The following is a 17835-nucleotide window of genomic DNA, read 5'->3' as shown; positions in this document are numbered from 1 at the left end:
TTTGGTTCGTGCAACTGGTCCGTCCGGTTATTGTCTTCCCAGAAACATTTCCGTTGTCTTTTTTCCTATTTCCGTTGTCTTTTTTTTCCTATTTCCGTTGTCTTTTTTCCTATTTCCGTTGTCTTTTTTCCTATTTCCGTTGTCTTTTTTCCTATTTCCGTTGTGCTTTGTGTGCTTTTGCAGCGTTTTTCTTTTTGCAGCATTTTTCTTTTTGCAGCATTTTTCTTTTTGCAGCATTTTTCTTTTTGCAGCATTTTTCTTTTTGCAGCATTTTTCTTTTTGCAAGTGCTTTCTGAAGTTGCAGTCCGTTTGGCCTCTCAGGGCCACCGTAGGGGTCCCCTTCTACTTATCCCTGCACTTCAAACAGTGTGTATAAGCTTGTGCATATGTGAGTGTTTCTATCTGTTTTGACTATGCTACACATCAAGATGCATATCACAGAAACTCTTAACTACTTCATTAGTCCAGAACATGTTCTCAGTGGCCAATTTTCATTAAAACTGACCTTCGCTTGCAGAAATGAAATAACGTTGGAAATAGAAAGTGGCTTAATCAGGTACAAAACTACACTTGTAGTTCTTTTCTTCTGTGTATATCAGAGTAACTGCAGTAAGCTGAGTGGCCTCAGTGGACACAGGATCCAGCAGAAAGTGACACACTCTGGCCATTTCTGAATAATGTATGTGCTGCTGGTATAAATAGAGTGATACTGTGTCCTCTAAAGTACTATCAGATGAATATATTATGACCACTCATTCATTAAGACTGGATTATCTGGATTGCTTCTCGATTCTTTTCTCTCTGTTTGTGTATTGATGTTTCTGCTGTGGCTGTAACTCCCTGTTTCAGCCACATAACTACTGTTTTTCTTTCTATCTAGTCCTGTAACTAAGCTTTTCTCGTGGCTCTTCCTCTCTCCTCCCACTCTTTTCTTCACCATTTGCCTCCTGCTCAGCTTTGCCAGCTCATGTGAGGTGAAAACAGTGACTCCAGGTGCTTCCCTTGCTCCCCATTAAGAGTGTAAACATGGGACAACATAGTGGAAATGACACTTTTACAGGATGAGACAGTTGAAATAAATTTTTCAGAAGTTAAATGTAAGCAGTGCAAGAGGAAACTAAGTTAAAGTGTTCATTTCTCTCTTTGTGTTAGTAGTCAGTAAAGGAAAACACTCCACGGGAAGAGGTGGTGCAGTTGTTGAAACATTAACAATATATTTGCCTTCATGGATGCAGCGTGGGCCATCAGCTTAGGTGTTAAGGGCCTTCATTCATTTGTCCAGAAATAATAGGCTCTCCTACCCTCCCCGGACCTGGTGTCAACGGGAGGATGGGTGAGGCAAAAAGCTGTTAACCTGCTTCCTGGAAAACTGCTGGGGTTGGTTTGTGGTCCCACAGTCGTCAATGGTGTGTGTTATATCTATAAAAATAGCAGGAAAATCAACCAGTTTGTCTCTATGGTTATCTGGTTTTCTTCAGAACTGATATAAAATGTCACATTTGATGAAGGTTACAAAGGAAATGTTGCACACAGCTCAGTGTTAGAACATTTGTTAGTTCAGGCTATATACAGTTTAACCATCAACAGGTGGCTTGAGGCCAGCCGCAGCATGTGCTTCTCAGTTATTAGCACGAGCATAAAATTTGAATCAGTGACTTGAGTGACCAGTGAGAAATCTGAAGGATTGTGAAACAAATAGGAGTAAACCTACCTGGAACCCTTATGTGCTTCCAGGAAGCTTTTATTTTGGAGGAGTTTCTAAAATGCATTTGCAGCAGCTGCAAGTTTTGTGAAAACCCACAGTCAGTTTTCAGGTTTTCACAATCCCACTGCTTATATTTAATTAGTAGTCGTGCACAACTACAGAAATGAACAAGTGTAAGAGAAATTAAGTTGCTAAATGTAGCGACATGGATTTGTGCATTTTCACAGAAATTTCTAGCTGGACCTCCTTCTTGATGACAAAACGCACTTCATGGCGGATGGCAAATGTGAGTCCTGGAAAAGCACAGGTGTCATTTCTAACATTTACTGTGATAGCATCTAAAACACCAGAACACAGAAGCTGAAACAGCACAAATGGTTTAGCTTTACATCTTTGCCTTACACAAAAGTCTGTTTCATATGTACAATCAACACGAGTCAAATGATACATTTGCCATAAAATGTATCTAAATATAATGTAAATGTATTATTATGAATATAATTAAGGAATCCTTAAGCTATTTGAACATTATTAACTATATATTTTAAGCTGTTAAAGAAGAAACTTAACAGAAGGTTAGGGTTCCCTGTCCCATTTCCCACTTCTTTATTCTCAGGCAGACAGCTTCTCTTTTTTTGTAAACATGTGACTTTACCTAGTCTTCTGTGAGCATGAGTGATTCGAGGGCAGAAGAGAAAGGAAAAACTTTCCCTGTGAACTTTTGCTATTCTCCTCCTCCTTCCTCGAGCCTCTTACTGTGCCTGCACAACCCAGAGCGCTCTCTAGACAGAGAAGGACTCGAGTAACATCTCATCTCTGTCCCTCATCCTCTCATACCCCCCTCGCTTCCTGACTCACCTGACACAATAGACTTCCCCTCAGTGCATCAACCTGAAGAGAAAAGAGGTAGTGGGGGTGTACGGTTTCTTTACAACAATGGAAATTCAATCAGGAAATAGAGAGGAGGTGGCGAGTGTGACCTCGGGCTCCGTTTCTCAGAGTCCCTCTGGGCTACAGGTAGAAGCATCAGATGATCCGGTGCTCAGAGAGGACCTACAGGCTAAGAGGATTGAGAGGTTTGACATCCCGCTCGATAGCCTGAAGAGGATGTTTGAGAAGCCCGCTGTAGGAAACACAGTAAGTACTTTGACTGTGAAGTTTTGTCTTTATATTGCAATGTGAACTGCACTTTTGTGAGCAGTGACATCCGTTTTTCTCCAGGGGAAATGAGTGGTATAGGTAACTGCCACTTTTTGCTGAGTGTGTCAGGTAGATGGATGGCTTTAATGCAATGCGCATTTGAACAAATTGAAAAGCTCTTGCAACCTTCAGAAAAATGTAAAGTCAGTAGTGGTAACATGACTGTGAAGTCATGCTTCAGGCAAAAGCCATCAAGTTTATGTGGAGTGAAAGTGTACACTATGCAGATTTCACTGCTGCAGACTGTAGCTCTCTTTCTTTATGTATTGGCAGGAGCTGACCTTTACTGGTGACTTATTTTTGGATATAATGGGAAAGAAAACACACAGTGCTGTTTATCTCTCTATTTACTTTAGTACAGTTATCTTGCTGGCAGTTTGGAGTTTTCCATCACTTTGTTGATTCTGGGGGAAAATGCTTCTAGGACACGTCTCCTTACCCGAGAGGAGGATGGCCTTCTCTCTCTAGCTTTGTTTTTCCATCCAAGCTGGCTTCTCTGAGGGGAAAATCTAAGTCTTTTGGAATTGAAGTGTTCCATTATGAGACAAGCTCCCATTTACCAAATGTCTGATGATGGGACAAAAAGGCCCAGATGACCTACTTTTTTGTTCCTAATGTGGTTTAGAGACCAATTCAAACCCCTTAAATTATTCCAAACGCATAAAATAAAAGGCAACAAAATCCAAAACAGTTGATGAATTATGGACCATGTATTTTTAAATATACAACGGTGCCGAGTGGTGGCAGAGATGCACTGATATTTGACACCCTGTTATTTAAGACCTATTTTGGGGGCTTTATGGTTAAGCAGGATTTTAAAAATAACCCTGTAATTGGTATGTCGGCTGCTGCTGGAAGCAGCGTGAAGCTTCTGTGTTAGAGAAGAGAGAAAGAGAGGAGAGAGGTGGGTCCATCAGAATTCACACCTGGCTCCTGAGATGAAAACATTTTATGTCTGTGACTAATGAGGTACATCACTAAAGTCAAGATTTAACCATAGCATCTTCAGACGTTTTCTTTAGCTTTTAAGTTTATCTTTTAGTATATCCTATTTTTTTCTTAATCAGAGCGGTTTGGACTACACTTATCTGACCTCTAACAATCTCAGGAATTAACACCTACACTTTGGCTTTATTTTGGCTCTTGCATTTCAGTTTCCCATGTATAAAACTTTGTTATCTCACCATTAGGAAAATGGTGCTAGGCTTTGATACACAAAGAAATGTTGATACATGTGTTCTCAGTGTTATCAGTCAGTCTTGTAGTATTTGGCTTAGTAAAGCTGTTTCAGCAAAGAGTTTTTCTGTAACAAGGCGTTAAATGAGTCTTTGTAAGGTGAGAGTGACTTGTAGTGGCAAACATGAAGAGACACATGCTTGCGTTTCTTTATCCATACAAAGCATGTATGTAAGTATGTAGCATGTAGCATTACTGCTTCAGTTATGCTTATGTCTACCGTTAGCACATTTTACATCTGTAGCAGGATATTGTTTTTGTTAATAGCTACTAGCTAACATTAGCATTCAGCAGCTAAAGAGAGAAGTATTTTTTCACTGTAGACCAAAGCAGAAGTCATTTTTAAACATAATCAATACATTCATTTGCAGTATCACAAAGCAGGAGGGGAAACTGTGATTTTCTTTTAAATTTACTGTCATTTTATTAACTAGCTTAAAACGTCAGTATTGTCTTCATGGCTTATTTTTCTGCTCAAAGAAAGAGTGTGACATAAATATTAATGTAATTTTATTAGACAATTAATATATACAAGTTTTCTAAAGCGAAACCTCAATTAGAGGTAGAACTGCAATACCAATCAACAGCCTTCCTAATTATTAACTGCTGCTTAAAAAATAAAAACATGTTAGGATTTGTTATGACTTTTCTGTATGAAATTTCATATTTGGTTAAAATAATTACTTTCCTACATGACTGCAATATTAAATACTGGGTAAGTGTGCTAATATTATTGCTAAATAATAATTGCTCCCGTTATTTTGTGCAGTAAAACTAAAATTAATGTCTATAATCACTCTGTAGACGCACCACACAAACTGAAATCAGCTGATTGTAGCACAACTGTAGAATTGATAGGCACGCAGACTAAAAAACTCCAAGGAATTCTTGGAATTCTTAGTTTCTTCCCCACAAGAACCAGTTCTTAGTTGTCATCCCTAGATAAAAGAAAAGAATTTTTTTTAGGACAGAGTTTTGCATATTTTACTACTGTATTTACAGTCTACTTCCAGTAAAGACTGCTACCATAATGCTTCTGGGAAACAGTTACCTTTGTCTTTCTTTGTTTCTTAACTAATCAGGTTACCACCTTGCAAAATTTTCTATCAGACTCAAGTCTTCTAATGATGAGTTGGTTCTTTATATATATATATAATATATATATAATATTATATATATTAATATATTATATATATATATATATATATTATATATATTCGAACATATTTCTCTCTTACGTGTGTCTCTCTAGGAAAACAAAAATAGATCAGTTATTTATATTTTTTTTAGGTAACAATCTGTACAGCTGGTCAAAAGTCTGGGTGTCATAAGCTGGCAGTGCTACACATGCTGTATCTTGGCACTGTATCATGAGTGCTCATAATCTGCTCCGTAGAAAAAAACAACAACAAAAAAAAACAAGCCTGTAGTCAGTGTCAGTGGAGCATATGGGCAGTATTCCCAGATTCCCAGAGAGAGTGAGGACTAGCACTCTGCAACCGGCTGGCTATAAAACCTGACCTCATCTCCAGCTTATCTATATTGTAGTGCTTCATATTTGATGATGCACAGCATTTTTCTATCTGCGCTCCATTTCATTTATTTAAACAGCACAATGCCATTCGATGGTCAGCAAAAGCAATGTGTGATGGATTCCCGGGTGGTCGCTCAGCCGTGGCCAGAATCCACAGTGTTGGTGGGGAGAGAGGACTGAGAGGATTGTTCGCAACAATCGTGGATTTGAAATGATGTAAGGTTTTATTGTGCAAGGAGTATGTTTTTTTGCAGTTGTGTAGTATGCGTGGGATACTGGCTTGCGTTTACAACATCTGCCTGCCCTCCTGGTCATGACTGTGCACACAAGGAAGAATAAACACATGCTTTAAACAGATGTGGTGGTGCTGTGTCATGTTTAACTCTTTAAAGCTTGGATGGGCTTTGTATATATGCACAAATGTAGGCCACTGACCAGGACACTAGATGGTTAAAATGTATACACATGGCTTTCTGGCTTTCATGCCATGAGTTGGTGCTCATTCATGATGCGATGGCCGCTGTTTGCCAGTGGGTGGCAGTGTAACATCTGTTGGACTGAGGAGGTAAGCTGAGGTTCACAGCAGTCACAGTATAGGTCAAACTGTGTGCAAAGGAAGATAAATAATATGGTCTTAATCAGGAAGTTATCACGGTGAGACAATTGCTCATCACCTATGCTAATTACAGTTGATTCCTAATCCCAGAAGATGTCTTAAAATGGCCTTTTTATTTGTCTAAGGCTGTCAGATTATCAGGATTTACATAAACGGTGAAACATTTAATTCTGATGCATCTGGGGGATTTTAAACCCAACATAACAGAGTTTAAAAGGATTTCATACTATGGTATAATCCTGGTCACAGCTGGGTAACAGGATAACATGGTTAAAGATAGAGAGCCGTCTAAGCTTTTTTAGGCAGAGGTCTCATGGTCTCTGGTTTCTGGCTCAAACTGTGTCTACATAAATTCGGACAGCGGCACAAGAGGTCTGGAATGTTCCCCCAGTTTATTTTCATAACCTAAATCATCACTGTCACTGACTCACTCTCAGACATTTGGACTGATTCAAGCAATAGTTGGAAATATTTTCTCTAAAGCTTTCACGATATACTCTTGAGGAAATACCTGTATTCAAAGAGTGTTTGATATGAAAGGCAGTAAAAGAAGCAATGCATTCGGCTTTTCATATAGTTCATTTGTGCTGCTTTTTTAAAGTCGTCTTTTGCCTGCTTTTAAGTGAGTGGGATTTTGCCACTCTGTCACACTTAGGAATCCCATTGTAAAGTGCCAGATGACATGCTGAAAGCTGAAAAATGAGACTGCCTTTTGCTTAATTGTGAACCATTTTCCACAAAATAAAAAGACGAGATCAATCAATATGCACCACCATACCTAAACGCACTTAATTAAATATTAAATAAACTAAGAGCCACAACATGTCCCTGCAAGAAATCAATCCAGACTTGATGAGGATGCTAGCATCTTTATCAAGTGCATTGGGCTCGTAAAAATTCCATTAACACTTTACCAGGCATCTATTTTGTCTCTGATTCAAATCTTTTAATGGAGCTGGCATCACAGGCATGTGTGTGTGAGTTGCTAGTCTTGCTGCATGATGATGAAGGTTTGTTGCTTGTCTCCTTGGATGTGAGAATAGTCACACGCTACCAAACAGAAGCTCTAAATCGCTCTGCTTTATTTGACTCAAAGGAGTCTTTTTTCTAGCGTTGTTTGGTTTGTTTATGGAGTGTACAAGTATAAAATTTTCTGTTTATTTAAGTCTGTGGTTGTTAAGGTTGTTTCTATAGGTACTGTAATGTATCATATGTACATTTCCAATATATGATAATCAATTTCCATGTGTGGGAAATGAATGCATATCTCCAGTTCTCTGTTTTTTCCATACAGATTTCCGTGTGACTCACGTAGTCTTTTTTTCTAAACCAGTATTATATGCACAGCCCCACAAAAGCATGTGTGATAAACAGTCCAAGACCTCAAGGCTCATTCTTTGAAAAATTCAGTGTGGCGTTGCAAGTGCACCACTGCACATACCCCAATCATTGTTGCCATAGCGAAACAAAAGAGGAAGTGCTCCTGAGATAAGGTGCACAATGCAAATTAGGTGGTTGTAAACCTGTTGACGAGAGCATTGAAAATGCAGAGAATAAAGAGGAGGTTACAGTTAAGCCATAGCTATGCTAGCAGCTCTGTAAATCTATACTTAGTCACACGAAATCTTTGACTGGAAAATATAAACGACAAATATAATGGCAAACATGGCCATGCTTACAAGTAGTAGACGTTTATAGTCAGTATATCTTCTGTTAGTTTAAAGGGAAACAAAACTAAGATTTTTTTTTACTTACTTTCAAAATATATAAATCTGCACAAGTATGTATAACACGTAGGACACTCCATCTGTAGGACAACCTCAAAAAGCCCAGGTTGTATTTGAGTTTTTCTTTTTCTTGCAGAGATGCTGATACTATTATATAATGCAACCTTTGTGCTAATATGTTTGTAAAGTGTTGATTGATGCATGTGAAAGAAACAGCTGGTTGTGGTAGTGACCGATTTCACAAGGGCAGAATTTCAGCTTAAATTCAAGGGGTTTAAATAATTTTTTTTAAAGACACTCTTCAGTTTTTAGAGAATAATTGGACAGTTGACTGGCAAATGGTTTGATGCCCAGGTGAGGCTCGTTCTCTCATTATTTCATGACAAATTAAGTAGATAAAGGATCTGGAATTTATTCCAAGTGTCGGACTTGTATTTGGTAGATGTTCATTTAAACTCTTAACATGAAAGGGAAGAAGTGAAAAAATGCATCAATAGTCTTTACAACTGCAATAACCCTATCAGAAAAATAATATTATCTTTTTAAGTGGCCAAACAAATAATCTCTCAGCACTCAATCAAAAGGCTCAGAAGACTATCCCTACTACACACTACTAGAATGGCCAATAAGCACTAATTCAATTCAAATGTATTTATACAGTGCCAAATAACAACAGCAGTCACCTCAATGCACTTTATATTGTAAGGTAGACCCTACAATAATACGTACAGAGAAAAACCAACTATCATATGACCCCCTATGAGCAAGCACTTTGGCGACAGTCGGAAGGGAAAACTCCCTTTTAACAGGAAGAAACCTCCAGCAGCACCAGGCTCAGGGAGGGGCGGGGCCATCTGCCACGACCGGTTGGGGTGAGAGAAGGAAGACAGGATAAAAGACATGCTGTGGAAGAGAGACGGAGATTAATAACAAATAACATAAGAGTCCTTTTGAATTAGTGGTAACGAATGTACTGTACCTAACATTCTTATTTTGTTTACAGGAGTGATTCTGATAGACTGGCGAGATATTTTTTTTCTATTTTCATACAAAATCCAAATTCCACAGCGTATGGATATCATGTGGAAGAAGGAACAGATCTGTGGAGGAAAAACAAACAAAAACCCCTACTCACGGATGTAATTAAAATTACAGGGGGGCAAGGGGGTTTGCTGAAAAACAGAAGGTAATTTTGTCTGTAATTATTACTCCAGGAGGGATGAAAATTCCTTCCTTACACATAGTCTCTAGACTGGATTAAAATCACCAACCAAGGAAGGCAAAATTAAAATCAGCCCACCTACTGTTGAGAAAGCCCATATGCACGGAGCTTAGGTGACTCTTGTTTTAATATAGCAGTCAGTTTGCTCATCTACATGATCTTGTGTGACTCGCTCACATAATTATAGACTTAAATCCCTAAAATATGACCTAGGCATGTAGCCTATGTCATTTACATGGTTCAGTTTATATTTGGGGGAGCCTGAAAACAGACACAGATCCCAAGCCTCTTTGGAAGTCGACATGTATAAATAGTAGTGCCTGGTGATGTTGGAATTGCTCAGTGAACATTTAGAGAGCCAGGCGCCTGATGAAAGAGACTGAAATATGATTTACATTCAGCGAGCATGGGGCCATATTGTGAAAGAGAGGACTGCGAGAGTGCATGGGAGGGGCAGGCAGAGGGTACGGAAGATGAAGATGGATAGGGAGCAATAAAGATTCAGAGGGAATCAGTGGGGGGGTGGGTGGGAGTTGAAAGAGATTTCAAATGAGTGAGTTCATATTTTAGCAGGTGAAGCAGAGTCTGATTAACAAATTATATTCATGTTTCAATAATGATTAGCTTCATCAGGGCCCACTTCAGGGGTGCACAATCACTGACATAACAAGGTTTTTTTTTTCATTTCCCTACATCTTTTTCTCTTTGGACACGAGCAGATGCTTGTCAGGTTTCAGCTCGAGTTAGAGAACACTGACATTCAGGGGAGAAAAGCCTTGATTGCAGAATAAAGATTTCTGCTGGCCAAGAGACAGAGAGACTAAATGGTGACTACATACTGTATGAATGCATACACAGCATGAGTGCACTTATGGCAGTGCTTTGCAGAGACTCTTGTTCTTGTTGTGCTTTTAATGATCCTTTAGCTTAGCCTCTTTTGTAGAAAAGAATTGGTAACATACAAAGAACTACTTTATAGTTGCTGGGTTTCCGTCAAGTCATTTCCTGTTTAGTTTTGGTATCCGTGATGTTGATATCTTTATACCCTGCCCTCATTAGTCTCACCTGTGTTCTGTGAGAAATACTTTTTTCCAATAAGTCCAACCATCATTTACTTTCTTTGTTTACTTGGCTTTCTTCTGTATGACCTTGTGGACCTTTGGAGTTACGCGTTTCACCTGTTCTTTGCTAGACTGACTCCCACTGCCTTCCTGCGTGCGTACGACCTCTGCCTCTCTGAATTCAATTTGATATAAGATTTACTTTTTACTTTTTTGAATTTATTTTTAAATTTTATTCTGCTCCCTGGTGTTGTGCTCTAGGGAGCAGAATATTTCTTTCGCTGTGGAATTATGAACACGCTGAAGTAAAACTGAGTGTTAAAATCACTGATAAATATTCACTGAAGCTTTTGTCTGCGTTTCTCATCCATGACTTTATAAAGGTTTTGTTTTTTTCCAGTTTTTTCTTCATGGTGAACTCTGCTGTCTCTCCCTTTTTGTGTTTAAGATGACTTTTCAACCAATCACTGACACTATGATCTTTTTCAGAGAAATGGAAGAAAGTGAGTGTCTTGGCATCTGTGTAGGTTGAACCTCCACAATCTCGGTGTCACCCATAGTCAAAGACCTACACATATGCAAACAAATATAGGAACATACATCTTATAATCACTTTTTAATGTGATTTAATGACCTATAACTGCCGGGTTACCTGTATTTATTCTTCTATTTGTATGTAAACATACAGATTTGTTTCCCAGCTAAGTCTCTGTGAGCCATAAGTCTTTTCTTATAGCTTCCATCCCACAGTGACACTAGCTAATAACTGTTGGAACTGGATGCTAAATTACCCACACCCTAATGTACAGCTAGCGGTTTGCATTGGGGGCAGCAGAGTGCAATTTGTCTGCAATTCAGATTTGTTTGTTGAAGCTTGGTGCCTACTCTTAGGACTTTCTCTGCCAGCAGCCAGGACATGTTAGCTCTAATCAGTCACATTAGCCCCCACAATTTTTTTTGAGCTTTTGTGTGTGTCTGTGTTTGTGTCCCAACCTCCGCCCCATTCCCCCAGGTATTGTTTTTGGAATTGACATCATTTCATTTAATTAAGATTTATTGGAAAGGGATAAGGAAGCAGGAGCTCTCAGAGCTAATCAGTGGGTTAGCTGTCAACCTAGTTTAGTCACTAAAAAGTAGTAATGAGTTGCACACAGTTTACATGCAATTCCCAGGAAACCCTGCCTTTTTCTTTTTAGATTAGCTAACACACTGACAGAGATGGCACGTGTAGAGCAGATCACCTACTAACAGGAATGCTGGTGGTTTGATCCCAGCCCTGCTCCAGTCTGCATGCCAAGTTGGGCAAGATATTAACCCCATGTTACTCTGATGCATCCATTGCAGTATGAATGCATGTGAATTAGAATGAGACATCTAATTCGATAGGAAGAACTTAGAAAAATGCATAGATAAGGAAGTGCTGGTGTACAATGATGTTGTGTAAAGCTCTTTGAATGCTCAGATAGAGTAGAAAAGTGCTATATAAGAACCAGACCATTTACCATATAAATAAAGGTTAAGTAGATAAAAAGACATGTGACAGACCAGCTGTGGAAGTGACAAGCTAACAGTAAACAGCTCATAGCAAACTTGTGTCTACCACAGTATTTGAATCATGTAAATAAAACTTGAGTTACTCTTTTGTTTTATCATTCTACTTCCTGTTCCGCACATTACCATTCCCAGGTTGTGACATCTCAATGGATACCCTTTTGGCAGCAGCACAATAGAAAAGTATTGTCAGATGAGAAAATATACAAACCCACCAAAGTCCACACTGGGCTGTGTGTGGGGTGGCAGCACCAGACCTTCACCTTCTTTACATTACATTACATTTAAAAACAATTTCTTTTTAAAAAATGAATGAAAATCTATAATTTCATCAAAGAAGTTTTTTTATTAATTTCCAAAGCTTTCCTGTTGTGTTCCATGCATATGCATGGAAAAATTAAGTTATTATTTCTTTGTCCCATTAATGTATATTAATGGGACAAAGAAATAATAACTTAAATTTTGGATCCACTTCTTAAAAGAACAAAGAAAAAGACTTTGTAGTAACCAGCAAATCATTTAACAACCCAGTGTTGTTTTTAATTTTTCTGTCAGTTTTGTGTCCAGTTCAAAATTTGTGCCGTTTGGTGACAGTTTAACTCTCTGAGTTGATTACCATATGCCACAAAGCTCAATGCAGCAGCCTGGGTTTGACCCAGGGACTTTGGCTGTTGTATTACAAATTGTCTTGTGAATGTACGGTCTGGCTAAATAAGCTAAGTTTACAAGCTAATGAACCTCAGCAGAGTCTCGCTCATTAGTTACACCCTTACTTTTACAATTTCATTGAACTTAATAGTTCATCTGTTCTCATATCATCATCTCAATGATCTCATCTGTTCTGTTGTGGTGGCTGTGGCTCAGGTGGTAGAGTAGGTCATCTACCCATTGGAAAGCTGGTGAATTGATCCCCAGCTGTAGCAATCTTTGCAGATACTGAACTGGCGCCCCTGATGCAGCCATTGAATTGTCTGTGAATGTTACATGAAAGTGACTGACACTTGTAGTAGAAAGGTTCTGTTGTACCAATCCAGTTAGTAATATCCACATTAATCTTACTGTAGTACTTAGAAAATAAGACAGAATGTGTCACAAAATATATAAAGTGATTATTCCAAAAAATGTCTCATCCTGTTTTTATCTTGCTGAGTGAAAAAAATAGAAGCTTAAAAGAATTTTAAAAAATAAATAATTTAAGAAGTTCTGCACATCAGGCAGACAGTGAGGAAGAACATTTTGACAGGACCCGACCGCAAATACTGCAGAGGGAAAACTCTGACTTAATGTTGCATCATGTAGAATAAAAAAAACCCAAAACAAAAAAAAACAACAACACAGGATGGGATGAAAACACACCACTGAAGTTTTGTGTCAAAATAACTTCCAGAGAGAAAAATGAAGCATATGCTGCAACCAGAGCAGCAATATAACTGAATGTGCCCTTTCCTCATATATCAAACCAGAAAGCTCCAATCTGAAAATACCAGCATGTTGCAGTCTGTTCTGTCATCATGAATGACGATCATTTGGCCCATGTTTTATTTATTACATGTCTGTGTATCCTTTCTTCTTTTTTACTGCATTATTTCCCCTGCCTGTCTCTCAAAATCTTTCAATTTTACAGTTGTCCACCTCTAGCGTTTCACTATGAGCAAGTCTGTGTGTTTGCCTTTTACTTAAGCTTTTTGGTCCCAGCTGGCCCTGGTGGAAAAACTTCAATCATTATTACAAACCAGACCCCTGTGGTCTCCTTCTCTGCCCCCTCCGTTCTCTTTTCTGTTGTTCATCCAATGTTTTTATGTTCCATGCCGTGCCATTCTCAGTCTATGATTTACTTTTTCACTCACTCTCTTCTGCCTTTTTTTGGTGCTCTTCTTCAGCCCTCCGTCCTCTCACTCTGTTTCTGGACCATGTCTGCTCTGTGCCCATTTTTGCCCATGAGTGCCTGAAATATTAATGTGGGTGGTTTTCACTGTGCCTCCCTTTCATCAGGATGAGGACAGTTATAGAGGATAGAAAATAAAATAAATTGTTTTCATACCTCTTGCAGATTGCAAAAGGGAACACTTATGACACCGAGACAAAAGCACTGGTGAAAAGAAAGCAGCAGTCAAAGAGAAGAGAAAGAAAGAAAGAGGGACTGATGGGAATGGTGTTCTTTAACTAAAAAGGAGAAAGCAATAGATGAAGGCCATCTGAAAATCAAAGGACAGGCATTATATCCCTAAAGGGACCAGTAATATCTCAGAAAGTCTACAAGATCTTCCTGCCATTTGTTTTTCTGTCTTCAAAACAATGTGCAGCTGATTCAGGTACATCTTCTTTTTTTTGGGTGGGGGGCATTTTAACTGACTTTATTGGATAGATACACCCCAAGTAGACAGGAAAGCAGAGGGGAAGTCATGCGGCAAAGGGCCACAGGTCAGACTTTGAACCTGGGCCGGCCACTTTCAGCTATGCAGCATATGGTCGCCTGCTCACCCAACTAAGCTAAGCCAGCGCGGCAGAGTCGGGTACATCTTAGATGAAGTGCAGCAAACGTCATTTGAAGACTCCATTGATGCTCCTTTGTTTTCATTGGAGACCAAATGAACAAGGACATCAGGCATTTTAAACATTTGTACAATTTCGATTTAAGAGGAGATTTCAAAACTAGTGTTTTCAAGGGAAGGAGTTGCCAGAGAAACACTTATGCAGACTACAGTCAAAGAATACACCTGCCTTCAAGTTATTAGAAAAATGTTTCTTGTGTTACGCTTAACTGAGTTTTAAATCCAGTATTGAAATGATAAGACCAAGTTTGTTTTTGCTTAATTATTATTTCGACTCATATTCGATACCTGACTCTGTCAATATAAAAATTGAACAAACCTGTTTATCAGGACTTTTCAAGAACATCATTTTATGAGATTGGAAGGATTCCAGTTAAAAATCATTTAGATGCTGATTGAACAATCAAGTCTTAATCTTGTGTACAAGACATTTTAGTAAACGTGTATGTACCCACACATACTGCAGTCAGGTAATCAGTGTACATATTGGCTGGAAACATGCACACATACTTTCCTATTTATCTATTTAACCTATCAATCCTAGTAGTTCTCAAAAAAAGTCATGTTGGACTTATTTTAGGAGAAGTATGTCCTAAAATGTCTCAGCAACTGTTGATGTTCCATACATTTAATACACATGTCCTGATGGATATTTTGATCCTTTAAACATCAGCATGCTGACACACTAATTTTACAACACTGTACCTGTATGGCAAACAAACATGAGTTTAATGTGTAGTTTCTTTAACAGATGGTATCATTTGTTTTGTTTGGCATTCTTTTGGATTCACTAACTAGATAATAATAAAGTTCAATCCAATCCCTGTCAGATCTGAGAACGGGGAACTCTGTGGCACTTTTGGCAACCTGTCTTGGCATGGAGCTGCTTTTTTGCATTTCTCACACTAATTGTCTCCATCTGCTGTCCCTTGGTACTATTTCCAGCTGCTGATGGCTAAGCATTGGAGGTTGTCTTTCACACAATCTTCCCACCGTTAGACAGTCTGTCTTAATCTTGGGAATTTCTTGAATTGGCTGCATAGGAATTGTTTTGAGATGCTGTTCTCATTTATCCTGGTTTTCTCTAGTTATCATCTCTTAGCATTTCTTCCTCTGGACAGAAATCTTGACTGGTAACATGCTGCTAAGATCTGCTGTTCATGAGTGACGCTTTTTGTTTTGATGAACCATGGTGGCCCAGGGATCAGTGTGGAAAGTGACTTTGTACACTGCCAGGTTTTATGAAAGTTTCTTTTTTTAAAAATATTATTTTACTATAGCTAAATTGAGTATTCAAATTTCTCTGGTCACTATCAATTTTCCTGACACTCAAGAATAAAAATGCTCTAAAAGATGCCTTCAGAAATTTGTATAGCCATCCTACAAGCTATTGAAACAGTGGAACATTTCTGTATGAACAAAATGAAAGAACAAAACACAAAACACAAACTGCTTACCCATCAGAACTTCATCTTTCAGACTTTGAATTTGAGAAGTGTTGTCAATTACTTTGCTGAACACAAAGTCCTGGCAGTATACTCAACCTGCCCACTCTATTCTGGCTCTTTTGAGCACAGTTGTTTTTCTTTGGCTTGATAAACATAATTAATAAAGCAATAGTGACGAACTTCTCTATAAGATGTGCTCAAAAAAATAAATTGTTGGAACCAAAAAGTCACATATACCCACATAAAGAGGGTGTCAGTATGGATAGATAGATCATCAAAATATTCCATTTTAACACAGGAAACGGTTTATTTGTTTTTCAGACAATATCTCGCCTATTTAGTTTAATGCAGTTTTATTTCAGTATGACTTTGAGAGTTTAGGTGATTTGTTTCTTTTTTTAAGTTATATAAATTGCTTGTAACACCTTTTATCAATCACTTGTATTGACCCACTACTTGAAATCGTGTAGATCTGAAATCTGACTTGCTGATTGGGAGGAAGGTAAGATTTTCTCAGATATATACATGATACTTTTATGAGCATTTAAGCAAAGTAGGGTAGAATATCCCAAAACATCAGGTGAAAGTACAATTATTTGTTAAAAAAAATAAAAATAAAAAAATAAACATTCAAAGAGAGGGAAAGCAAAGTATGTAAAATATATTGTTGCCCTTTTAACATCCATCTGTCTCTTTTCTTAACCACCTGTCCAGTTCACGCTCATGGGGTATGGCTGGACCCTATCCCAGCTGTCATAGGGCAAAAGGCAGGGTACGCTCTAACTGGTCAGCAGTCTGTTGCAGAGCTGTGATCTGAAAATTGTTAAAACTGAAATTATATTATAATTTTAGTGTGTTAAACAATACAACAACTACAGAAACTATTTACTCGCAAAAGTCTCGAGTCACCCCTCATTTCTCTTGAAATGATTTTTTTTTCATGAATCGTTAAAGCATAAATCTTCATCGTCAAAATTAATGGAAGCAAGTATATAGAAAAATGTCAGATTTTGATCTATCATGCAACACCATCTAGAAAGCATCTGTTTGGCAGCTGCTATATTTTCCAGCATGCCAATGATTCCAAAAACGCTGCTAATGTAGTAATAGCATACCTGGATTTATAAAATCGCTCTAGAACGGTTTGCAGCCGAGTGTGAAGCGGTGAGAATGAGAATTAGCACCTCCAAAAGCGTGGAGTACGCACTCCGGGTCAGGGATGAGTTCCTGCCCCAAGTAGTGGAGTTCAAGTATCACTCGTTCATGAGTGACGGGAGAAGAGATCGACAGAAGGATTGGTGCTGCTGCTGCAGTGATGCGGTCGCTGTACCGGTCCATCGTGGTGAAGAGCAAGCGGAGTGTAAAAGCAAAGCTCTCATTTTACCGGTCAAGCTACGTCCCTACCCTCACCTATGATCACGAGCTGTGGGTAGTGACAGAAAGAATGAGATCACAGATACAATGGGCTTCCTCTAAATGGGCTTCCTCCAAAAGGTGGCTGGTCTTTTGATATGCCAGTTGATATGGTTCGGGCAACTGACAAGGATGCCTCCTGGGAGCCTCCTGGGTGAGGCATGCCCTACTGGGAGGAGGCCCCGGGGCCGACCCAGGACATGCTGGAGAGATTATATCTCTTGGCTGGCCTGGGAACACCTTGATGTTCCCAGGCCAGCCTGGAGGAGGTGGGTAGGTAGAGCAAGGTCTGGGCTTCTGTACTTGGGCTGCTGCCCCCGCGACCTGGAGGGCAAGCGGAAGAAGATGGATGGATGGACGGATGGATTTATAAAATGCACAATGGAACATGATCAGCCTCGGATTGGCCTCACAAGAGCTTGGACATCAAACCCTGGCTAAGCAACGTGGGAAAATCTTGACGGGGAATGGAAGAAAAGGCATCCAAGATCCAAAGAAGAGTTCTGGGATGTCCTTCGGAAAGCTGCTAGAACTACTGTAGTCCTGAAGATTATTTATATATATATATAT

At 38.9% G+C, this 17835-nt stretch overlaps 1 protein-coding gene across 1 annotated transcript in view; it reads left to right on the top strand.

The window, feature by feature from the left end:
• Positions 1-2461: 2461 nt before the first annotated feature.
• The window catches only part of xirp2a (xin actin binding repeat containing 2a), a 76321-nt gene continuing 60947 nt past the window's right edge, over positions 2462-17835 (top strand). The window contains exon 1 of the mRNA XM_005944622.3: positions 2462-2842. Coding sequence (XP_005944684.1) covers positions 2642-2842 — 201 coding nt within the window. The 5' untranslated portion in view covers positions 2462-2641. The remainder of the gene's footprint in view (positions 2843-17835) is intronic.

The sequence above is a fragment of the Haplochromis burtoni genome, unplaced genomic scaffold (genome assembly GCF_018398535.1).
Source record: "Haplochromis burtoni strain Fernald_Lab_line unplaced genomic scaffold, NCSU_Asbu1 Contig_420, whole genome shotgun sequence".
In the NCBI taxonomy this organism is placed as follows: domain Eukaryota; kingdom Metazoa; phylum Chordata; class Actinopteri; order Cichliformes; family Cichlidae; genus Haplochromis; species Haplochromis burtoni.
Note: the sequence above shows the minus strand (reverse complement) of the source record. Positions and strands in the feature narration are given on the sequence as shown.